Source organism: Culex pipiens, chromosome 2, assembly GCF_016801865.2.
Source record: "Culex pipiens pallens isolate TS chromosome 2, TS_CPP_V2, whole genome shotgun sequence".
Classification (NCBI taxonomy): Eukaryota; Metazoa; Arthropoda; class Insecta; order Diptera; family Culicidae; genus Culex; species Culex pipiens.
The window spans coordinates 213,295,423-213,321,480 of NC_068938.1; the positions used below are offsets into that span (position 1 = coordinate 213,295,423).

General features: G+C 35.6%; 2 protein-coding genes across 2 annotated transcripts; both read left to right on the forward strand.

Moving 5' to 3' along the window:
* On the forward strand, window positions 1–25,386 carry LOC120416857 (protein NDNF). Its single transcript, XM_039578754.2, has 7 exons — window positions 1–65; window positions 3,189–3,721; window positions 8,882–9,181; window positions 22,791–22,900; window positions 22,957–23,956; window positions 24,017–24,160; window positions 24,232–25,386. The coding sequence occupies exons 3-7, from the start codon at window positions 8,907–8,909 to the stop codon at window positions 24,566–24,568; spliced, it is 1,866 nt and encodes a 621-aa protein (XP_039434688.1). The 5' UTR covers window positions 1–65; window positions 3,189–3,721; window positions 8,882–8,906; the 3' UTR covers window positions 24,569–25,386.
* LOC120416856 (uncharacterized) lies at window positions 20,297–22,744 on the forward strand. The gene has a single exon (XM_039578753.2). The coding sequence runs from the start codon at window positions 20,310–20,312 to the stop codon at window positions 22,410–22,412; it is 2,103 nt and encodes a 700-aa protein (XP_039434687.1). The 5' UTR covers window positions 20,297–20,309; the 3' UTR covers window positions 22,413–22,744.
* Window positions 25,387–26,058: the final 672 nt, after the last annotated feature.

The following is a 26,058-nucleotide window of genomic DNA, read 5'->3' on the forward strand; positions in this document are numbered from 1 at the left end:
GGACGCCGCGCCGGCAAGACGTGAATTGCGACGAGCCCTTCGAGTTGGCTCGCAGCTTGCTTAAGGTACCACCACCACTTGCGTTAAGGACAAGCTTCGCGAGATTTTGTGTGCACTTGCAGCAAGGATATCCAAGTCGCGGGTAGACGACACGTGGTGACGACCACGCATGCATGTGGAGTTAGTCATGCTGCCTTTTGAGCGGGGAACCGTTGCCGACCGCGAGTTCTGGTGAATCAGCTGTGGCTGTGACAGGTTGACCTTTGACGTTGTGTTGTGTGTCGTCTTGAGAGCGCGTCGGCACGCGTTGAATTTCACGCGCGGGGCGGCGCATAGCCGGCAGTCAAACCGGCGAAGAAAACAAGGAAAAACATAACATTCGGAAAACCGGCCGGAAAATGCATACGGGGAAAATGCGTGCGAAGAAGATCATGTGCCGTGGCGATGTGAAGTGATGTGTGTTGTGCTGTGTGTGTGTTTACGATTCGGCGTAATTAAAATAGATAGCGCGCGGCAAATCGGCTAATCGTGACCGGCTTTCGAATTTTTGGGGGATGTGTGGTCTGTTACGGATTAGGAGAAGCTGATCTGGGTGCAATCATGTTGGCGAATAATTGCCGCAAATCACTTGTCAGGGACGTCAGCTGAGATTTTGTTTTGAGGATGGAATATGTTTAATGACAGTTTAAGACTTATTCTGAAAAGAAGAAGAGGTGTTTCAAAGAATTTTGATATTGGCATTTTAAAAAGTGAAATGAATTTGGGTTGGACAAAAACAAACATCGTTCAATATGATGTTGTGTATGTTAGATAGATAAAGTGTTATTATTTTCAAGTCAATCTTGACATTTATTAAGAATTTATTTAATTTGAAAATTACATAAATATCAGTTGAAATTCAAACAGTGAAATACCTTTACACTTTTTTTAGGAACATGAGCGCCGTAAAAAAATTTTGAACATTATTATACATTTGATTGTTAAAACTTCTTCGGTAGAATGATTTTTGATTGCTAAAGTTGTATTTAAAATTTGCAACACACGTGTTCAAATGACACTTAGAGTTTGTGGAAATATTGCGAAAAATTATCCATATTGACCAAATAATGACTTTACAAAAATTCTTTACATTTCACAATCAATATTGGCGATTAATTGAATTGAATTAAAAACTTTAATTATTTAAATTTAATTTTGCGACCGGTCAAACAAATTTGGTATGAGAATTTTCGAAAATTTGTATTTTGAGAAGGCATTTTTGATCGATTTCGTATCTTCGCCAAAGTTGTAGGTTATGTTTAGTACTGTGAAAAATGGGTACACCAAAATTTCCGTTTTTTTTATTACACTTTTTTCGCATCCACTGACAGTTGGATTACTGAAATTCTTAAACATTCGAGATTTTTTTATATGTCTAGGGGAACTAAAAAGGTCTTTTTTTGCAACAGAGTTTAAGATGATGCAAAATCCGGCTCCAAGCAATAATCTTTTGAAAAAAAATGTTTTTGCAAAAAAAGATAATATGGCCCATGTCAAACCAGAATTTTAAATTCATTTCTAAATTCAAAATCAAATTTGCAATCGAAAATGAGACCACACATTTTTTGATTTTTTATTTATTTATTTGCCTTTAAGGACCACTTAACTCAAGAGTCATTCGGGTCCGAGCATTTTTTGATCAAATTCTCCGTGCTCAAGTTATGAGCACTTTTATGTTGTTTTTTTTTATATATGTTCAAAAACCGCAAAACATATTTTGGAAAATTAAGTGTCAACAATTTTTTTATTTAATATTCTTAAATTGAATTAATGTATAGTAAAAAAGTAAAATAAAATATCTTAACCCCTTATACATAACAAAATTACAAAAAAGGAATATTTTAAAACCGGGCAAGTGCCATGATTATTTTCTAGAAGTATAAACCCTTATGCGAGAAAAACTACTTTTTATGCTACAGTAAACAATTCTCAACTTAGATCAAAAATAAAAATAGACATATGAGAATGGCGCATAAAAATTTCAGCATGGAAATGGAATGGAATGGGGATGAATGAATAATTAGAAAATATGATAGATTCAATAGGAAACATATTTTTTAAAGTCCCATTTGGGGTCCCAAACATCCTCCCGAAATTATGCTGCTGAAAAAAAAAATCGAATGTCCTTCTCCGAAGGTTTGTATGGAACTTCGGATAATCAAATTAGGAAAAAAAAATTTTGGCGCATTTTTTTATTTTCTTATTTTTAACATCAAATTTAGATGATTGATTGCCAATTGAATGAAAAAAAATCATTTTTTCAATATTTCATCACAGCCAATCTGGCCGCCATCTTGGATTTAAAAAATCTTAATCACTTTTGAGTAGTTTAGGGGTCATACTTAACCTCGACAATCATAAATAAAATAATGACAAAACAAATCTGATTCGACTATCCGAAGTTATGATTATCCGAGTTGAAATTTTGCCAGGGCCTTCAGATAATTGAGTCTGGGCTGTACTAAAATGAAATAATATTTACCGCATTAAAAATGGGACTTAAAGGAACAAAATATGACAAAAAAACAAGTAATTGAGGAAATAAATAAAAAGTATCGAAATCAATATTTATAGCCTATCATAATTTTTTTCATGGTTTATGCCAGTTACTTTTGAAACAAGTTTAAAAGGATTCTGTAAAATTACGATCTGTTTACTATTTAATTTAAAACATTGATATTGTTTATTATAATGTCATGACATTTCATTCAAAATTGTATGCTTTGAACGTCTATGAAACATTGAAACACACTCATACACAAATGACGTTGACAATCAAATTGACCTTGGATTTTTTTTTCTCTAATTATAACATTTTCAGTAGAGCAGTTCCTCCAAAAGCTCCAACTGTGACACGATTAGGATATAAGCAAAATTATCTCTGGAAATTTCAAGGAACTGGTATTATTTTCGGACGGTTTTCCATGAATGGTTTCGTTGCGTCCTTCGATACTTGTTTTAAAAATAAAATAAAAATCGGATGAAAACATGTTTATCAAGCTAATTTCAAGTAATGTCACACTGTTACTTGCGAAACATAATTCGTAATTAATCTATATCAAGTACTACACAAATTACGGCCTAAACTATCCTGAACCTTTTCCCCGAGCAGGTCTAGTTTGGTAATTAATCATCATAATTATCCCCAGCTCACTACTAGCGTCTGTAGCTCCGCGTTTAACCGAACCATGTAATAGTGGCTGATGTTTGCTGGCATGTGATCAAGACGGAAGAAGAAGACGCGGAGGAAAAACTGTCAAATCCGTCAAATTGTGCTCGCGCCCGCGATGCAAGTGCAGTGTGCGAGTAATAAAACCGACCAGTGCTGCAAAAGCACATGACACTCTGATGAGGACGGTGATGTTGGTGAAAACGACGACGACGACGATGGAGAGACGGCAGCAGAAGGATTCGCCTAATTTGCGAACGTGCGAACTGCCGTCGGCTCGCGAGGAAAACTAAAAGTGTCACACACACACACGCGGGAAAGTGAGATTGCGCGCGGTAATTTTCTTCGCCGCGGTGCACGACCGATTTGTGTGTGCGATTAATTGTCGAGTGATTAATCGATTCACCGCTGAGGGGACGGAAAGACGAAGGAGACCGAGACGACGGCGACATTAGTGTGTGGTGGAATTGATTCTCGATTTGCACTGCCCTCGGGGAGCAAAACATTAAACAAGTGAGTAAATGTGCGATGCGATCATGTTTCGATCATGCTAAGAAAAGTTGGTATTAATTGTAGGGTGATTTACTGTATTTTTGAGGAGAAATGTACTATAATAGTACTACTATTTTGCATTTTTTAATAACATTCTGAATATTGTTTCTTTTAATCAATTTATAATTTAATGATTTTATCAAACTTCGAAGCCCATTTTTTATTAGTTTTATTTTTATTTTTGCCTTATTTTATACCACATGACCGGATACTCTTACATATTTAAAGTTGACACCTGAAACTGTAATTTTTAAAAACATTGCTGAAAATTGGCAGGTCCAACCCGGAAGTGTTTTTGAAGAATCGAAAATATGTTGAAAATGTATTTTTGGCAGCTTTTTATAATCAATTCGGCAAAGTTTTTTGTTTACAAAAGAAATTGTTTTAAATCGAAAATAAAATCTCCTTTTTTTTCAATGCAATTCAAACATATTTTATAAAGCATATAGCCTCTGCAAACTACATTTTGAAATGCCCACATTTTTCACCTAAATCGATTTAGTGTATTCCAAAAAGTTGAAGGTATAGATGAGAATAGTTAAAAATATATAATAATATAAAAAATTGCAACTTAAAATTTAAACATTTTAATGACAAAATGCTTTGAAAATTAATTATACATCAGTACAGTGGGTTTGCAATCATTTGTTTTTAAAATAATCTAAGATTACAAAAAAACTAATTTCTTCACTGACCTTTTTGCGGTACTGTACTCAAAACTCAAACTTAATATACTTTCAAGCGAACTAAAACATGTTAAAAATTATTAAAAACACAGAGGAATGTATTTTAAATTGATTGTAGCTGATTGCACTCAGAATTTACTCAAAATTTTGAAGTTTGGTGAAAAATATGTTTTGTCTTGATTTTTTGGGCCGGTTTTGAAGGGGGGCAAAATATTGGAAAATATTAGCAACAGTTAATGATTTTTTTTAAACGTGTTTTTCAAAAAAGAAAATTGAAATGTTATTGAAATTTGTATAAAAAGCGCTGTTTTCGAGATAAAAAAAAACTATTTTAAAAAATAGTATCAATCATTTAAGATTAAACCTCTGGTTGCTGAGAAACATCGAATAAAAGGAAAAGAAACAAAATTGAAATTTAAAATTGAAGTTTTTAAAGTATACAGCCGTCCATTTTCTAAGGAAAATATCTCAGCTGTTATTGGTCTCAATGTCTCAAAAAGGTCTCAAAATAAAACTGATCTGGGTAATTCTCCGCCAACTCACACAGCAGTTGCCCCGACCCCTCTTCGATTTGCGTGAAACTTTGTCCTAAGGGGTAACTTTTGTCCCTGATCACGAATCCGAGGTCCGTTTTTTGATATCTCGTGACGGAGGGGCGGTACGACCCCTTCCATTTTTGAACATGCGAAAAAAGAGGTGTTTTTCAATAATTTGCAGCCTGAAACGGTGATGAGATAGAAATTTGGTGTCAAAGGGACTTTTATGTAAAATTAGACGCCCGATTTGATGGCGTACTCAGAATTCCGAAAAACGTATTTTTCATCGAAAAAAACACTAAAAAAGTTTTAAAAATTCTCCCATTTTCCGTTACTCGACTGTAAAAAATTTTGGAACATGTCATTTTATGGGAAATTTAATGTACTTTTCGAATCTACATTGTCCCAGAAGGGTCATTTTTTCATTTAGAACAAAATTTTTCATTTTAAAATTTCGTGTTTTTTCTAACTTTGCAGGGTTATTTTTTGGAGTGTAACAATGTTCTACAAAGTTGTAGAGCAGACAATTAAAAATTTTTTGATATATAGACATAAGGGGTTTGCTGATAAACATCACGAGTTATCGCGATTTTACGAAAAAAAGTTTTGAAAAAGTTGGTCGTCATCGATCATGGCCGTTTATGGTCACCCGCGACAGACACGGACAACGAAACAAAAAGAAACGCAAAAAGTAACTTTTTCAAAACTTTTTTTCGTAAAATCGCGATAACTTGTGATGTTTATAAGCAAACCCCTTATGTCTATATATCAAAATTTTTGTAATTGTCTGCTCTACAACTTTGTAAAACATTATTACACTCTAAAAAATAACCCTGCAAAGTTAGAAAAAACACGAAATTTTAAAATGAAAAATTTTGTTCTAAATGAAAAAATGACCCTCCTGGGACAATGTAGATTCGAAAAGTACATTAAATTTCCCATAAAATGACATGTTCCAAAAATTTTTACAGTCGAGTAACGGAAAATGGGAGAATTTTAAAACTTTTTTAGTGTTTTTTTCGATGAAAAATACGTTTTTTCGGAATTCTGAGTACGCCATCAAATCGGGCGTCTAATTTTACAAAAAAGTCCCTTTGACACCAAATTTCTATCTCATCACCGTTTCAGGCTGCAAATTATTGAAAAACACCTCTTTTTTCGCATGTTCAAAAATGGAAGGGGTCGTACCGCACCTCCGTCACGAGATATCAAAAAACGGACCTCGAATTCGTGATCAGGGACAAAAGTTACCTCTTAGGACAAAGTTTCACGCAAAACGAAGAGGGGTCGGGGCAACTTTTCCCGATTTCGTGTGAGTTGGTAGAGAATTACCCATCTCTTAAAAAATATATATTTATTTTTTTAATGAAGGCTAACAAAATAAAAAGTCATTATTTTGAATTTGTGACTTTTTTGAAATATATGTCTTGAATTAAAAATTTAAAACTTTAATTTTTAAAATGAAACAATTCAAACTATTTTCTGCTCTTTCCGATGAAAATATAGGAAGGTGTTAAAATCAAGACTAATGACTTAAATGAGCTTAGAGCACTTATAAAGTCCATTTTTAAATTTCACTCTGCTTTCTAAAATTTAAACTTAAAAAGACTGTATATCAGCAATCCGAAGCACAATAAATTCTAGAGTCTAGAAAAATGTAAATTTTTCCATCAAAAATCAAAAAATAAAATTGCAGGGGTGTTTGTTCTTAATTAAATAGTTTTATATTGCAAAAAACTGAACATTTTTGCCTATAATCAGAAAACAGTGCAATTCATCAAAGAAAGTGAAGAATTATTCTCGATTGGTATTCAAATTTTGTACCTTGAAATAAATTTAAATTTTCAAGCTAGAAAAAAATTTAATAGTGCCATAGCCAAAATTCCAAAACTCATGATTAGATGTAAAATTAAATTGGCGTTTAAAAATGATTTTTTTTCAAGAAAATGAAAATTTTCTTGATAAAGTGTACCGTTTTTAAATTATGAGTATACCAGGGTGAAATTTTTTTTTCAAAAAATGTTTATTTTCAAAAAGATGACAAGAATTCCAGCAGTTTTCATTTAAATTTTGCCTGACTTTTTCTCAGTGTCATATTATAAGCCTTTTTCAACTCAAAATAACAAAATATAAATATTCAAAAAACAAGCCATAGTCTAAACATTTGAATGAAACAAGTGTTTTAAAATGTAATTTACACTAGTTCAGATGTTTTGCAATCATTAGTTTTCAAAAAATGTTAGATTTGATGAAAACAAAAAAAATTAGCGGTACTGTTCATCGAAAATTTTGATTTTTTTAATAGACCCAAACATGCTAAAAATGATTCTAAACGCAAGGGAATGCATTTTCAATTGATTGCAGCTAACTGCACTTAAATTTTCATTGAAATTTTGAAGTTTTTTGAAAAATAAAATGTTTTGCCCCCAGATTTTTCAGACCGACTTTGAAAGGGGGGATACAAAACTTTAATTGAAATTAGTACCAGCCGAAAAAAAGTGTAAAGTCTCAACTGCAAATTTTATTTTATATCTTAACATGATTTTTGACAGTTTGTTTGACAATATTTTACTTTTTTTCATTTTTGTTTGTAAAACGTATGACTCCTGTACCAAATTATGCGCCATCCTAAACTTTAAAGCAAAAAATGTATATTTTGGACAAAACATTTTTTTTTCTTGGGAAATTCTAGTTTAGTCATAAAATGTAGAATAAAATATTATAAAGTCATTCAAATAAAATAAAATAAAAAAATTGTCAAGGAATATTGATGAGGAATTAGGCGAATATTTGAACGTTTATGCGAATGATTTTCAATTTCGATTCACCCCGCAATTCACCTCGTCGGGAAAGATATCTAGTGCCAAATATTAGTCTTGTCAATATTTTTAACTTAAGTTTGTCCTACTTATGACTTCTGTCCAATCAACTTTAAAACAAGTGGAGTTTCAAAATATTTATGTTGTAGGTATTCCTATTCAATCAACTGGTGCCATTAGCATTTTTTGGTAGGTTTAACATTTTCGTAGATTTTTTTTTTAATCTTTGTTTTCTGCAATGGCTTCATTCTATTGATCGATGAGTAATTAATCAAAACAAGCCAAAACAAGATCCCAAGCCATACCCAATAAAAATCCGCATCAATTTTTATTTATACACTACCGCTCTGCCTGCCTGTTTGGCGTGATATTTCAAACCGACTGGCCCACTAGGCGCCTCCATATCATGTGTGTGGGGACAGTTAGAACCCAAGTGCCAGAGCATATAAATGTCGACCGAGCGCGTGTTTTGTCTTCCTGATTTGATACGGCAAAAATAAGGGCTCAAATGGATTTTTATTCCCCCAAACGTTGGGCCACATGGCACCGAACGATGACGATGCCAAGCGTTTTTGAAATTCAAGTCGAAACAGCCCAAACAAATCGTCAAACGCAAACGCCATTCAAAAAACACGGAAATGTCTTTATACAGGGTGTCAAATTTGCGTGTGACAGCGTCATAAAAGGGTTGTGCTGTGGCGACTGTGGAAGAATCGTTTTTCAGAACAGATTTGAATTAAAATTGCTGTAGACTAAATAAATCGTAAAAACTTGTAAAATAACACTGTTCTCGGTTTTGAGTTTAATTTGATTTTAATAATTTAGAGTCGTGATTTGAATTTTATTATTTAAATTGTTCCCGCTATCACAACCATTTTTCTGCAAATATTTCCTCGAATGTCACCCGATCACTGGGAAAATACCCGTGGCGCTTTCCAGGGCCACGTGAAACACGCCAGTGCGCACATTTGTTGGCACTTTCGGTTCATATTCTTATCAGATCATAGTACTTCCTAGTTGTTGGGGGCTGTCACTCGAGATGTTCTTAATATCAAATTTTTCTTTTCCGTTCCTTTCCAGCGAAAACAAAAAATCAGCAAAAAATATGAAACGCCAAAGGCTACACTTGGCCGTTCTGCCACTGTTTCTGCTCCTAGCTGCCACCCTGGTCCAAACTTCGGCCAAAACGTTCCAGAATGAAGCCATCGAAAGGCACCAGCACGGTTGTCCCCGGCCGCAGAGGACGCCACAGTCGGGGGCTGGAGGACGAACTAGCCAACAGTGGCGGACGGTCATTGACGAGTGGTCCAACACGGTTCCGGCCACGATTCTAGGTCCCGATAAGCCGGTGCTGATGGTGGCCAGCGAGGTCAGAATGAGGTTAGTAGAAGGATTTAGGAATAATCAAGAATAAACATGAAATAATTTAATTTAAAAAAGCTACAAAATTGTTATGAAGTTTATTTCTTTATTTTGTTTAGGTAAGGATAAAAATCTCTTTAGAAGGTGAAAATTGTGAAACCCACCCCCAGTTCAAACATAAAATCCTTGCAGAGTTTTTATAGTGATATTCACACACAATGGTAATCTTTTCAAGAATATTTAGAATATTTCAACGCATTTTTTTTACTCTGTACAATCAAAACTGATTTTGTTTTTCATTATATATTTTATCAGGGCCGAGTGACAAAAACTTGATTTTTGAGCAAATTTCTACGAAATGTGCTTATTTTAAATCAAAGTTTTTGAAATGGTTCAATCTGGCTGAAACTTTTTGCGTGCCTTTCATATGCCCAAAGCAGCCATTTTGTTTCATGAGTTTGTCCATATCATTTTCCATACAAATTTGGCAGCTGCCCATAAAAAAATGGAATCAGAAAATAAAAAAATCTGTAGCTTTTGAAGGAACCATTTGATAAATTTGGTGACTTCGGCAAAGTTGTAGGTATAAATGAGGACTGCACTGAAAAAATGACACACAAATTTATTTTTGCTGATTTTTTTTAATCACATTTTGTTGATTAGAATTGATTTGCTGAAAAAATCTTTTTTATTTCTTTACTCTGACCAAAGCCGAGGGGGAATAAAAAATGTAAAAATTATTAACAAGCCATGGTATTAACATCTTGATGGAGCAAGTGTTTCGAAATTTTACACCATGCGCAGTTGTTTTGGAATCATTAGTGTTCAAAAAATCTAAGTATCGACGAAAAAAATATTCGAGAAAAAAAACTTTTTGCGTAACTGTACATCGAAATTTTAGCAAAAATCTAAATATTTTCAACCCAAACACCCTGTATATGATTAAGAGCGCAGTAAAGTGCAATTTAAACTGTTTTCAGTTTATTAGACTTCCATTTCCATTAAAATGTTGATGCCTTCTGATTTTTTGCCCTCGGACCGATTTTGAAGGGGTTGACATAAACTTTGAAAAATATTTGCAACGGCCTAATTATAGATGACATGAAATGTCATCTTTTCATAATATTCCAGAACAGGCAGAACATTAAAAAAAAAACAAAAACAAAAAATGCATTCAAACAAATTTTGACTTCTTTTTTAAATGTAAAATAAAATTTGCAATCAGAAAGTACCTTAGTGAAATTTTGATAAAATGCATTGTTTTCATGTTATAGCAATTTTTAAATAACTTTTTTGAAAATAGTGGTGATTTTTTAATTATTGCCCATTTAAAAAATAATAATGATTTCGTGGTGCTGAAAAACTTCCTACATTTTGATTTTTTAATTTTTGTAGATGCTCCCGTTTGTTGCTGGGATATGGCTATGCAAAGAGACAGGAAAAAATAGTTTTTTTTTGGCTTTTCGGAATTTAAATGATAACATTAATAAATATAGTAAAATTTTCTGCTCGTTTAAATGAAAATAATTTTGAATTGTTATAATCAAGAATAACTTTTTGAAAGATTGAAAAACACTTATTTTTGACATTTTCAAATGGTCGCCGAAATCCCTATTGGCAGTCTTAAATATTAATTTTTATTCTATTTTCTATTTTTATTTTAAGGCCAATGCGTATTTTATTTTAAGTTGTTGTTTCCTCTCCTCCACTTCCACTTTAAAATCTCCTTTCAAAAAATCAGGGGTGTAAAAAATAGTTTCTGCTTAAAAAATAATGTTCATGTTAAATCGATTGAAAAATATTGATAAGACATTGTATAACGATTATTCAGGCATTTTTAATAATATAAAGGCTTTTTTTTAATTTTTTTTAACAGATTTCAAATGAAGGGACAGCAGATTGGAAAAATTAAAAGAAGGAAATAATTTTTAAATAAATTCATTTTTTTGCAGATTGGAGATAGCAGGATAACTGTTATGATGAATAAAACACCAATTACTTAGTTTTAGAAAATATGGCTTGACCATTGAAATTTTTTTTATTTTTTTTCTCATCAGCAGCTACATTTTTTTGAATGAAATAAATTTATGAAAAAAAACTGCAACTTTAAAAAAGACACTTATTCAATCAGTAAATGCTTTATTTCATTTAATTTATAAGAGAAGAAATTTCACGAAAGTTGCATTTTTTCCGTATTTTTCGAGATTTCGTTAATTGAAAATTGAAGGCAAATTATTTAACACTGAAAAAAACCTAATTTTTACACATTTTTCAACAAAGTCTAAAAAAGAAAACAGTAGTAAACTTGGGCAAAAAATTGCAGCGTAGCTTTCTTTCATGAGATATTTTTTAAATTTGATTTTTCATTGAAAAGTTAATTTTCAATGATAAAGACTTTTTCTGAAAAGTCGTTATCATTACCTACAACTTTAGCGAAGACACCAAAAAATCGTTTTTGTGTTCAATCTTGTGACACGTCCTATTTTACTACAACAGACGTTTCATAAGTGCCGAAATCCTTCTCATACCATTTCATACCATAAAGTTTATCTTTCAATAAAAATAAATCTATGTATAAAATGAAGGCAAAAACATTAAACAGCAAATGTTTCTAAGTTTCAAAAACTATCGATTTAGATTAAATTCCTCGATCTCTTTGTCTGCCTGTGTGGATCAATCGGACCGCGCACTGGACTCAAAATCCAGAGGTCGCCGGTTCGAATCACACTTAGGAGACCCGGGAGGCGGAGTCTTGTCGCAAAAAGAACGATACACGCCTGTGGATCCGTTGACGAAACCGCAAGGTTTAAGAGGGCCACATTATAAGGTGTTACGTCGATTCCGTTTTTTTCCTTCATCGTCCATCGCTCATTACGTCACCAGACAACAAATTCCCAAGAAACGGATTCCCACTACCGTTAGAGGGTGGTACACGCCAGACAGAGGTCCGAGTCCTGTTACAATAATTTCAGAAAAAAGAAACTTTTACGACCACTCACTACCCGCGTGCACAAAACGTGCCGATCTTCGCGTTCCACTCATTTCATGAAGTCGATGATGCTTCCGCGAGCGACTTTTGGCCATTGAATTTATTTGTTTTGTAATTTTATCGCGCCTTTATTGTTCTTCATCAGTCGTTGTTCAAACCGGCAGCGGTGGCAGAAAAGTTCTCATCGATTTTTGATAAAGTTTTGGCTGAGCTCTCGAAGTAAGCAATAATAATCACAAACAAAAAAAAAAACAAGTGAATCGTGACACTTGGAACAAGTCGATTAAATCCTGGAATGACATTATTTATTACCACCAGAAGGGGCATTTCACTGTGGAGTAGCGGCAAGTTCACAAACGATTTCGGTTAGAGGTGATGAGGGCTCCTCGTATACATGAAGAACAGTGAGCACACCGCACCAATCGGGAGAGATATTGAAGATTCATTGACTGAGGGATACGCTCGATATCTGGGTCAGGCATAAAACCACAAACATCGAGTGCAAGATTTTCATCATAAATAAAAACATCGACCAAAGCCACACCACAAGTGTGTTCCCACGAGAGCAGTAAATCAAATGAGAAAACGTAAATACAGTCAATTAATTGATGAAAATATCACGATTTCTGCCACGGCGGCGCTTGAGGATGACCCTTGCTCCTTAACCGGTATCCGGAGAGGAGTGAGAAAAAAAACCGTTGGCTCTAACTGTTCGTTTTTATTAAACGACTCAATTCACGATTTGACAGTTTGGGCCTTCCTGTTTACGTTCTGGACGTGCTCGCAGATCGATTGTCGCATTCAATTACCTTTTTTTGCTGTTTCCCTCTTGGTGAGGAGTTTTTCAGATATTTTCTGCTGTTTGCACGCATAGATTCAATTTCCTAGAAGCGCCGACAAGTTCTGTAATGATGCGAGAAATTTGCATACTACCGTGAGCTGGAGTTTTCTAGGCAAGGTGATTTAAAAGTACGATTTAATCAATGTTTTAAGGCACATTTTTTTCAATTTGAAAGGTAATGTTTTACGGAATATTGTTTAAGTAGAATCCTAATATCATATATAATTTTTGTTCATGAGCAAATAAATCCATCGTATAAAGAAAATCAACGTTAATGTAAATGTTGCCAAAAAGTTTAATTTGCATCATTTTAAACCTATTGCTACTAAGGAAGAATTTAATTTAAAAAAAGGTCTGAAATCAATAAAATTATTATAGGGCTAATTTTTAAATGGACAAAAGAGTCATACAAATAAAATTTCCTTTTTTTCTACTGAAAAAAAATGTTGTCATGATGAATTTAGCATTCATTGATAAATTAACCATTTTTTATCATGAATATTCAAAATTTACTAATCCTGAAAAAGAAGTCTTCATTTTCTATAAAAAAAATGAACAATTTAGTTCGAATTAGGTACTCCAAATTGGAAATCACTATCTTGAAGGATCCTAATATGTGATCTTAAAAGGACCCAACCCCACCTCTAGATGGGCTATTTCTTCTAAAAGTTTGCCCAAAATAGTTTTAATGAACAATTTTTAATTTTCGAAAAGCATTGAAAAGTAAAACTATTATTTTTTTGTTAAACATTTTTGGATTGATGACTTTACTTGTTACATGTGACTTTGCCAACGCTTTGAATTTTGTTTTCTTAGGGCAACTTTGGCCGTATTTTTAACGTATATCCCCTTCTTTTAATATCAAAATAATGCAAAATATGCAGTTATTTTTTGTAATGGGCCCGATAATGTTTTAAAACATTTTGATTCGACATAAAACAATATTATTTTATTTTCAACAAATGTAAAAAAAAACTCGAAAAATCTAAAAAGTTACTGGAAAATTATTTTAAAAGACAACGAATAGGCAAATTATCATGATTGTAGGGTGTAGAATTGACCTGAAACTAGTAATAAAAACAAGAAGAAAACACAATTAACAAAGACATTAATCTAAAAAGATTTTACTTAAATTATTTGAAACTTAGAACAGTTTATTATGTAAATTGAGATTTTTTTAAGACTTAGCTCTCATTTAAAAAAAAAGACCAACCTCCCACAATTGGACACGATCGCAAAAAAAAAATCTTGGTATTTTTTGATTTGGATGAAACTTTATCCATGCATTCCTTATGTCAATAGAAGCGATGTTGCATCATAAGTTTTTTTTCCATACAAGTCTTCATACAATTTTAGGGGCTGGTCATACAAAATGTGTACATAAATGTATGAGATTCTGTATCTTGAGAAGGGATTTTCCTATCGATTTAGTGACTTCGGCAAAGTTGTAGGTTATGATTAGAACTTTTCGGTAAAAAAATAGGTTCAAAAAAAATCTTTTCTTTTTTTATTTAGCTTTTATAATTAAAAGTGGAATTCCCAAAATGCGTATTTTTAAATATTCATTTTTTTTAATATGGGGTCTGAATAATACATCTTTTTAGCCATAGTTCGTGATGGTGCAAAATCTGATTAACCCTCTACAACCTAACCCCGCCTTTAGATGGGCTTCGATCTGAAAAATCGCCAAAAATCCATTTTTCAACCAATTTTTGATCTTTAAAATGCATTGGAAAGAAGAACTCTTAAAATTTTAGAAAATTTTAGGGTTGGAAGTTTTACTTGTTTTATGTGACTTTGCCAATGTTTTTAAAAATGTCATTTTTTAGGGGTCAACTTTGGCTGTGTTTTTTACTAACATTTCCTATATTTTAAGTAAAAATAAGTATGCAGTAATTTTTGTAGTGTCCCAGACTATGCCTCTACGCATTTGTTTACAATATAAATGTGAAAAACAAGCGAAAAATTGAAAAAGTGACTGTAAAAACATGAAAAAATTAGATAGGCGAAATGTAGGCAAATGATAGGAGGTGTTAAATAGGCCAAATACTACCAAAAACAAACATAAACTAAACAAGATAAATGAAAATTAAAATACTAAAAATAAAACAAGAAAAACATAAAACAAGAGAAGTGAAGTTTTTCGTAGAACAAAAGTTGCTCAAAATGACCTCCTGAACACAGGAAAAATAAAAAATTTCGAAAAAAAATTTCGGCGGTAGAGAGTTAAGGAGATATGCTTAAAAAAATATTAATTTTTAGAAAATATAAAAAAATTTACACATTTTTTAAATCATTTTTGAAGCAAAATCAATTTGCAATCGAAAAATACTTTCTCAATTTAAAGCCACTTTTGGTATTTTTTTCGAGTTTTTTCGTTTTTATGAATTTAAAAAAAATACATCACCCCCGAAAAAATATTTTTTTAAAGTCTGAGATTACAATCAGGCAATTAGCCTCGCAAAGACTTCAAACCGATGAAAATGAGTATGTCACCTAATTATCTTGTAATTGTCAAGAGACGATATCTCGGAAACTATTGTTTCATAATGTTAAAAATTGAAACTTTTGAAATTTTCATTATCTTTAGATTAAAAATAATTTTAAAATTTTAAAATCGAGGTTAACCTTTGAAAAGTTTTAAAAATAGATAATTTACCTTATATCATAATATAGATAAAATTATTTAAGAAAAAATTGCTTCCAAATTGAAATTTAGTGTTTTTAATTTAATAAGTCAAAGTAAATTAAAGGAGACGAAGAAGTATTTTTTGAATTTTCCATAACTCATACAAAATATTAGGGCATTAATACATGACTTTTTTTTGCTGGAAGCCATCATTTTAACAATTAATGAAACAATTTAAAAAAATAAATAAGATGAAACTAAATTAAATTAAATTAATTTTCCAAGATAATACAAGACCAATTGATAGTTATGCGTGATAATTAAAAAAATATATTTTACATTAGGGATTTTAATAAGAAAACATTTTTAATTGTTTTTTTTTAAGAATTTAAAAACATTTCGAATTAAAATCTATCGATTATTCTTCTCCCAATCAACGGTGTGACCATTTGCCGTTCTCCAACCACAGATCGTTACTGCCTTGGACTGCTGGTGGCAGTGGCACGTGGCCTCACAACAATATAATTCACATGCTACGGCCAGTAGCTGGACGGAAGCGCAGGACTCCATTTGGACAGCATGGAAAGTCATTTTCCGTTGCCTGATTAGCATGTCAAACAAATTTGCGTTTGCCGTACTGCAGCAGTGCCATTTGACTGTGTTGAATGCTGACTGGGAATGTTTGGTTGATGTTTGTTATTCTTTAATGTAAGTAGTTTTTTTAACAGGATTTTGTAATGCAAAATTTTAGATTTATGCAAATGCATTGTTTGTAACTTTTTTGATTTAAGTTCAAATTCAATTTCAAATATAAAATTACTGCTTTAAAATACCGTTGGCGCAATCCAAAGCGTTCCTGGACTTGCAGAACAAAGCTCAAATCACTTACTTAACTGGAAACGACAACACAGCGTCGACAGGAAATTATCAACAGCAAAAAAACAAGAACGCAAATGTTTCTCTGTCACTTCCTCTCCTGCCAAAATAGCTTAACAGTTTCCCACTAAACTTCCACACCGCAGTAACGACAACCTCGCCCTTCCTCAATTTCCACACTTTTCCACCATCGTCATCAGGAAAGCTCAGAGAAGTAACACAAAAAAAAGTAATCGAATGAGCAAACAGAAGAACATCATGCTGGAAGCATGGAGAAAGAAAAAAAACTCTGTGTTTAAACGGGAAAGTAACTCGATACTGGGTTGTGGTGGCAAGTAAAGTGCACTTACTACCGATACTGGCTGCTAGTAACTGCCCTTGGTTGGTGGGACCGTTCACTGGAGGTTCTTTGGACATTTGAGATAGAAAATTATTCATCATTAAATTTAAAAGCTGCTTGACAAAAAAAAGGTTCCGTTTTTTTAGAATTTAATTTCGAATAATGATGAGATAAAATTCTAAACATGGCAAAAATTGCAACAAAAGTCTAATGAATAAATTATGAATATAGTTCGGCTTAGCAATAAAAAATACAAAATGTCTAAACATTTATAAACATTATTGAAATGATTCAAATCAAAGGCTTAAAATTACTCAAATAAGGTGGACGTAATCAACCTGTTTTGATTAGACCACATTTTGTGTCATTATCGAGATCGTCCCAAAGATTACATTAGAAACGATAGTTGAGCCAAGAGTTTTCATTCCAACTGTGAAAAATACACACGCGTAATTTTTGACAAAATTACTCCTATAAGTTTAGACTTCCAGACGAACGGAAACTGTCCACGGGACAGTAATTCCTGCTCCAAAGAGACTCTGTCGCCAACGTCACCGTCGTCGTCGGAGAATCCGTCAAGTAAATATAGATATTGGCTGCGAGGGAGGCGAAAGTGCTCTATTTATTCAGAACGAAACTTTGCCGGCCATCATCAACAACGTCTTCTTCTTGTTCGTCTTTTGCCTTGAAAGTAAGTAAGTAAGTAGCAAAGACGAAAGGACAAACAAGTTGAGCGTTGCAAGTGCATTTTGCTTCTCCCAGGAAAAAAAAGCACCTAAGGAGGAAACAATGTTGCACTTGAAAATTGTGCACTGTAGAAAGCTAATAAAAATACTGACTATGCTTTTCAACAACAAATATCTCTGCTAAAAAAATAGTTTTTTTTTCTGTGTTTCGAAGTAACATAATTTTGGTTGACATAACTGTGCAGCAAAAAAGTGATGCTTTACAATGTAAAAATTGCAAAAAAAGAACACTTTTCTCACAAGTAATAGTTTTGTCCTTTGAACAGGAAGAGAAAGATGCATCATCTAGGGTGAGTCACTTGCGTTTGCTTTCTCTCTTGCTAGGACATCCCCGGCAGAGATAAATGACGCTGTTTGCACACACTTTCCCGCTTGTTTCGCAGATGTTTGTTTGTTTGAGTGCATTTCATTTTTTTTTTCTTCCTCCTCATTGTGTGGGGAGAAGAATTTTAATTTTTATTATTTATTCAAAAAAGGCTTTGTTCTATAATGGCTAGATTAAAACGGAACTTGCGTGCCTCATTAGGCAGGATTTAGTGTTACGTGGTGTCGTTTTGTTCGTCACTAGACAAATATTTACACTTGTTGAACATGATATGACATGCACGAACTTAACCTAATTTAACGCTGATCGCAGAGGTTTGTTAGGGTAGTTACATCTGGATAAATATCGATTTTAATTTATAAATATTTAGGGCACATTACAAAAGTTTACCTCAACAATTTAAACAAGTTTAAATTTTAATGGTTGAAAATTTTATGGTTGAATATTACCTCTTATAAGATGTAACTTTACTTCAATTTATGAGGAAAAAAGCGATATCACACATAAAAAGATGCTAATAACACATATTTTCTGGCGCGTATCTGTGAAAATTACAATGTTTTTTTTTGTGTTTTTTGTATAAATATAGGTATTATTTATAAAAGGAAAACATCTAAAACATCAAAAAAAAATCTTGGTTGACTCCTCAATAACAAACTGAAAAAGCATACGCAATGTGGAAATAACTTACTCTTGTCATTTTTTTTAAATTCAGTTTATCACTGTTATCACTAAGGGATTTTTAAGCATGCTAATAATACGTTAGAAACAGCATCACTTTTATTATTTTTATTTTTATTTTACCACAGAAGAAAACAAACATGGAAAATATTTCGTCGACGAATGTTGACAAACTTTTTGTCAGAAAAAGTTGTTCCTCTAAAAATGTATAAATTTACATCTTTCTATGTGTTTTTCACATATTTATGAGTAAACTTACATCGAAAAAGAGGTCATTTGCAATCATCAAATCAATTAACATAAACAAAATGTGAACATGAGCAATTCTCTACGAAATCGTCCGATTTCGACAATTTTTATTTTATGTTATTTTTTATAAGACTTTGTGGGGGTTGTCCCTATGACCAAGGATGCAATTCTGTGTTATTGGTTCACCCATACAAGTCTTCCTACAATTTTGGAAGTTTTTTTTATACAAAAATGGTACGTAAGAGAGCGTTCTTTTATTACGTTACGCAATAAATCGGATTTTTATACCCCTTCCCCCCCCCCTCTCGTAACAAAACATCCATACAAATTATGAAAATTTTGTATGGAGCGTAAAACGACCTCCGAACCCCCCCCCCCCCCCCCCCTACTGCGTTACTCAATAAAAGAACGCTCCGTACATATTCGAAAATCTGTAACTTTTGAAGGAATTTTCTGATCGATTTTGTGGCTTCGGCAAAGTTGTTGGTTGTAGGCCTATTCAGGAAAAAATACTTTTTCTGCCGATTTTTAAATTAACTTTTTTTTGCAAATAATCAATTATTACCAGAATATTTATTTTTTATTTTTGAAATTTTCTGATCTTTCGAAAAAAATTTTTTTGAAATATTTGATATCAGCTTTAACATTTCAAATGGGCATAATATTGAATATTTTACCTTTTTAAAATATTTGTCTCGATTTCAAAATTTAAAAAATATTTTTTTCGAAATGATCAGATAGTTTCACAATTGTTTAATTTATTAACATTGAAAATAGGACCATCTGAGATATCGGTAGGTACTAGAAAATAAAATGCAATGTCGCTTAGGCAATTTTATTGGATTTTTTTTTAACATTTCAATTTTTTTTAATGGTATGGACAATCATGAATTTCAAATTTCAATGGCATAATCTTAAAAACGGTGCGCTTTATCAAAAAATCCGTAAAAAACTTTTTGATTGCAAATTTGATATTTAGCATATCTGGGATCGATCAAAAATATTTTAAATTTTTGTGAAATTCCGTTGCACAGAAATGAAGTAATGATTGCAATACAACAAGGCAGGTGTAAAATGCATATTAAAACTCCTTTTTATTAAAAATTTTAATATCATGGCCTGTTATTTAATTTTTTATATTTTTTTACGTTTTACCTCACCAGTTTGTTATGAATTAATGCAAAAACAGGAACGGTTTAAAGGTTGCATTGCAATTTATTTGAAAATTGCATAGCAAAATCTCTTTTAAAAATCTTAATTAATAAATTTCTAGTACTAAATTTAAACAATAACAGTAGTATAGTTTTCAAAGGAATACAAAATCAAGCTTTCTATAAAATTTCACTGAACTAATTGATGTTACACAAAAAACGACAAACTTTGCTCACCCTAACCACCTAATTCGACTAATTCATCGCATCATGCACCAAACCGCATCACGAATCAGTTCAGTTCAGAAAAAGCTCCGCAATGCAGTGGCCACGCTTAATATTCCTGGTCGGATTCGCAGCCCTCGGTCCCACAACCGACGGAATCGTCTACGTCCGTACCAAGAACGAACGTGGCCCAACGGCGATCCAAGCCGGCATAAACTGTCTGGAATTGCTCACCGGAGCGTACTTTTACCCCACGGAATCCGTACAGATCCAGAACATTGTGGTGTTTCATCTGCATAACCTGAGTTCACCGTCGCGGGAGATTGAGCTGGGATTCCTGCAGAACCATCACACGGGCTATCACGAGGATCTTGACGGGCGGAAAACTCAACACTTTCAGCTGAAGATGATGTCGGACAAGCTTCCGCGGAGCAGCATCCGCAAGCAGGCGTTCATCGATTACAAGCTTATAGATTACTACGTAATTGTGGTGGACGAGTTCGAGAAACTGGAGCGGGCAATGTCCTACATAAGCCTGGCGTACGCCTTTAACCCGCGGGGGAAGTACGTGGTGCTGTACAATAACCCCAACAACCGAGACCTGGACGATCGGTTTGCGCTGGAGGCGTTGAATTTCATGTTTATCAAACATCACTCGGTGAACGTTCTGGTGGCCTTTGCCATCGACATGATGAGCTATGCTGTGTACACGGGTGATCCGTACCACGGCACGAGGATGGATTGTGGCCGGATGAAGACGTTGAAGATTGCGATGGTACAGAATGGGACGTTTAGGAACGAGGCGTTGGCTATGGAGATGATCAGGATGTCAAAGGTTCCGCCGGAGATGGAGTCGTGTACGTTTTTGTTCTGCACGAGGGAAGCGGCACCGTTTATCAATGCTGGGTGTGAGACGGGGTTGGAGATTCAGATCATGCACCTGCTGCAAGAATCGATGAAGTTTAACGTCAATGTTTCATGCAGTACGATGGAGCGGGGTGAACTTGAAGATGACGGAGTTACCTGGTCGGATTTGCTAGGGTTGATGCGCGATGATGAGTGCGACTTGATAGCTGGGGCGTTCTATCCGGACTATGACGTGCATGCAGATTTTGCTGCTACTACTTTGTATCTGCAGGATTACTACACCTGGTTCGTGCAGACCGCAGGTCTTCAAAGTCGATGGAAGGTACTGCTGGACATCTTCGAGATCTCCACGTGGGAATTGTTTGCGCTGGTCTTGTTTGTATGCTCGCTTACGTGGTTCCTGTTAGGTACAGCTCTTCCAGAACTAAGACCGCACAAGTGTTTCTCCACCTGTATCTTGAACACGTGGTGTGTATTCCTGGGAATCTCTACCAACAATAGACCTAACAGCAACTCGCTGCGAATCTTTTTCGTGGCACTAGCTCTCTACTCTATTAACGTCACCACAATCTATACGTCTCAGCTCATCAACGTGTTCACTTCCCCTCCCAGAGAGCACCAAATCGACACAATCGAAGAGATCCTCAACATGACCACCCCGATCGGAGGTCGCATGGAGTACGAGGACTGGTTTGAGAACGCCGATGAAGACGATCTGCGAGTTTCCGCGAGGTACAGCAACTCGGACGAGTTTCAACCGTCGGAGGCCAACATGCGAGCGGTCGCCAAAGGAAGGCGTGTTATTCTGGCGAGCCGCGCATACGTTCGGAACAGTCACTATTACGGGGAGGTGCACGGATTGACGAAAGACGTGTTTGCTACGCAGATCGAAATGATCATGGAGAAGGGATTCCCGTTGCTTCCAAAGTTCAATCGGATTATTTCCAACTTGAACGATATGGGCATTACGGGGAAGCTGTTTCAGGACTTTATCTTCAACGTTACGATTCTTCATAAAATCCAAGATATTATATCACCAGATGAAGATGACGACCTGGAGGTACCTCCCAACGAAATCGTCCTCACGTTGGATCACATGCAGAGTGCGTTCTCGACCTTCATGATGGGAATTGTGGTCAGTTGCGTAGCTTTCCTCTGCGAACTTTTGACAAGTTGCCAGCGAGCTAGAGATGTTGGATCAAAGATTTCTTCTCGATGGAACTCCACTCTCGTTCGTCTCAAGCTTAAAGAACCCAAGAAAATGGGTTTGAAAATCCGGAAAAGAAGACACGTCCGAGCTCGCCGAAGGCGAACCAAAATGTTCTATTGAACAACCACGCTGAAATAAATAATTTAAATTTGATCCATAAATTCTCCCATTTTTGCCAAGGTCTGGGTTGCCATAAAGGGTCCTCCTCCTCCTGGAAAAGCATCGAACATCGAACTTGTCCACGCCAGACCACATTCATATGAGGAACTATCGCGGGAGGAGAAAAACAAATAAAATCGTCTTTACGACAATTGCGATCTGTATGATAAATTGTCTGCACTTTTCCTCGTCGAATCTGGCAGACACGAGATTTCGGCGAACCGAGGGGGAAAAACCCCCCAAACTATAAAAATGACAAATCACCGTAATTAAAACTGTATAAATTAGATAAAGCACAGCACTGATTGTTTTTCTCTTTCTCCCTAATTTTCTTTGCAGATATGTGATACATCTTGCGGAAACGGATCCACTTTCCATCGTGGTCACGCCATCCTGCAGGCCCTCCGCGGTAGGGGAAATTCGTTGGACGGTCGTCTTCAACGAAACGGGTGAGTAAGGCTTCAACCAGCGATTACCGAAATCTGAAACGAAGATTCTCCCGCAGAAATTCTCGGAACTTACAACGCGCTCAACCACAGCTCGTTCGAGCTGTCATGCGCGACTCGTGGAATCTACCACGTTTGGGTGGAATCGAAAGGTTGCACGGCGGAGATCTACTACAACACGCGAAGTCTCGTCGACCTGTGGCCAATGCTGAACCGTACACTCTCGCCTATCAAATTCCACCAGCATCCCCGACGGCAGCAGTTTCTGGTCAAGTGGGAAAAGAGCAAGTTCGACATCCACGCCATGCACTACTGCCTGGTGGTCAGCCGGGATCGACCTCAGCGGACACTCTGCCAGGCGCTGGCAAACTCCGCGTTTGGGTCACGTTGCGGCATGTCTACGTTTGAGATTCTTCACCGAATGTCCGTTGAGGAAGAGAAGAAGATTCCTCAGGATGTCCAGACTACGATCGCTTGTACGAGCTCACGAACGAAGCAGATGATCAAGGGACTGAAACCAAATACCACCTACTTCTTGGAAGTCTTTGCAATACACACTCACAAGCAGAACCTGTCCTACCTCCTTGGTGCTACGATGATCCACGTCAACAGGACTCGTCCAACGCAGCTGATCGAGGGTAAACTTGCCGTTGGAAAGCTCTCCACGTTGGGAGGCTTGGCTTTGTTCAGCTTTAAGATACCTAAGAAGTCACCTAAAAACACAACGCTTAAACTCATGGTAACGCCGTGCATTGGAACCGTCAACGTGGAGATATTCCGCAAGAAGCGACAAGCCATCAAACCAATCATAGACGTGTACTACCCACGGGTCATCACCATTGAACACGCTGTACCAGGAGAACGCTATCAGATCCAGATCACCGAAGCGGACGAACACTACCGCACGAACCGGATACAGATCGTGGCCAGTACAAAGGACGAGTTCCTGAACATGCCACAGCTGCCGGATAATACGACAGTGGTTGAGGTGACCCAGTTGAGGACTTGTCACGCTACGACGATCGCATGGTACAGTTCGCCGGACAAGAGGAAGATCAGGTACGATTGGAGTTAGCATTCAAAATTTCTTTTAAAATTTCAAGTTCTTCGTATTCGCAGATACTGCACGTACATCTTCAAGCAGCACACGAAGCACCAGCACTACAGCAACGTCAAGATGCCATCGTACTGTGAGCTGGAGAATCGGGATATCTACCAGCATCCGCAGCTGCAGCAGACGCACTGCATCTTTTCGGATCAAGCGTGAGTTTTCATTACGAATAATTACAAAAACAATATTAAAAAGCAAATTTAAAATCTTCGTTTTTTCACAGCAACCACACCGAACCCGTCCCCATGTCCATGTCCATCAGCAACCTGGCCCCGGCCCACTACTATCTGATCTTCGTGACGGCCAGCCTCGGTGGCTCAGGCGGAAGTCTCCCGTACCGCTCGGCCCGCGTCAAAACGCATCCTTACTGCCGGGAAAGCGCGCAGCAACCCTCGGGCAAGTCGCAACAGCTCCGAACCGGTCCGTTTGCCAAGAAGCAACAGCAGCAGCCGAGGGGCCACTTGAAGGGAGGCGCTTCTTCGCACCATAAGCCACTGCCCCAGGAGAGGCGGAACAACCGACTCAAGAGGAATCGCGACCAGGAGGAGGATCAACGCTAGAGGAAAACTCCGCCGTTAATTGATTTGGCACCGGCTCAAACCCGGGGCAGACACTTGTTCCTATATAGAAAGCAAAAGGATATGGGATATGTTGATTTATGAAGCTTTCCCGTTCCAAGCGCGCGCACACACACTTACAGAGAGCACACATACACGCACACGCGCACACACTTGAGAGGCGTTTATTGGCAGTTAAATTTTTCGGTTCCATGCTAGACGACAGCGACGACACTGAAAGAAGATTTATCTCCTGCGGATTTGTAACGCACTCGGCAGCAGGAAAAGCAGTGAAAGTGAAATAAAATTTGTATTGCTTTAATAAATTAGGGATGTCCCGACGTTCAGCAGCCCCGCTAAGTATGAAGACAGTGCAGAAATGTTGTAAAATTTATGACAAAAAACCGGAAGGATACACTTTCGCAGCTTCCAGAGTTGGTCCTTCTTTCGGCAGCAGAGCTTAACCATAGACAGAGACACATGTAACGACAGGCGCAACAAACGCAACATTTTGTAGAGAGCTTTACCCAGTTTTATTTTTCATTTCTTATGTTCTGTATAGTAGATGTTAAGGAAAAAGATTACACATGCTAAACGCAACGCAACATTTAGTGTTAAACAGTTTTAGACAGTAAGAGTAAGTCATCCAACAGAAATGTGGAGACGAACCCCCCTTTCTGGCTTATATATTCGTTTTATGAGCGCCAATTACTTCTATTCTCCGGAAGAATATTTATTCAATTGATATTTTATACATGTAATTATTCTATTCTAAGAATTTATACAGAAATAAACAAGCACACACACAGTTCTTAATTGAACCAACCCCGTCTTTGGTATTGTATAGTTTAATCGATTTGGACTACCACAATTAATTACGCACGACCCGAAACAAGTTGTATCTAAAGGTGGCTTATCTGGGGGTTTCAGACACGAACATCGACGACACAGTTCAAGCACACCAGCAATCGGACAACGTGTTATAAGCGAGCAGTCGCGATAAGCTTATCTAACAAAACAGTTGTTTTTCAGATAGCGGAAAATTCCGGGAGCTTCTGGTGGTGGTTTGCGGATTTTCCCCGGGAAATTGGGATAAATGAATCACAAGACTAATTGTAGATGATATTTGAGTAGTTTTTTCATGTCCGGAAAAATTGAGGGCACATTTTTTTCATGGAACTTGTTTGACTCGATTAAATATATTTTGAGTTTTTGTAAAATTCCGATGTACAGTACCGCAAAAAGTTTTTTCTTGGCGAAAAAAAAAACAATTTTTGGTCAATACTTAAATTATTTGCATTCAAATTTTAACACTATGGCGTGAACTTGTTTTAAAAACATTTTTCAAGTTAGTTCGACGCAAACGAAAACATTTATAAAACAATTGAATTGAAATTATGGTTATTCAATTGTTTCAAGAAATAAAAAAAAACTCTGAGCTTAAATGTTTACAATTAAGAATATTTCTAATGAAATTTCCCAGAAAATCAGAA

What these genes read in the sequence shown, in the direction of transcription:
- LOC120416857 (XM_039578754.2), top strand. Translation starts at nt 8,907, where the DNA reads ATGAAACGCCAAAGGCTACACTTGGCCGTTCTGCCACTGTTTCTGCTC. An exon ending in CCGGACAAGAGGAAGATCAG is followed by an intron (nt 23,957 to 24,016) that starts GTACGATTGGAG and finishes TCGTATTCGCAG; the next exon opens with ATACTGCACGTACATCTTCA. An exon ending in TGCATCTTTTCGGATCAAGC is followed by an intron (nt 24,161 to 24,231) that starts GTGAGTTTTCAT and finishes GTTTTTTCACAG; the next exon opens with CAACCACACCGAACCCGTCC.
- LOC120416856 (XM_039578753.2), top strand. Translation starts at nt 20,310, where the DNA reads ATGCAGTGGCCACGCTTAATATTCCTGGTCGGATTCGCAGCCCTCGGT.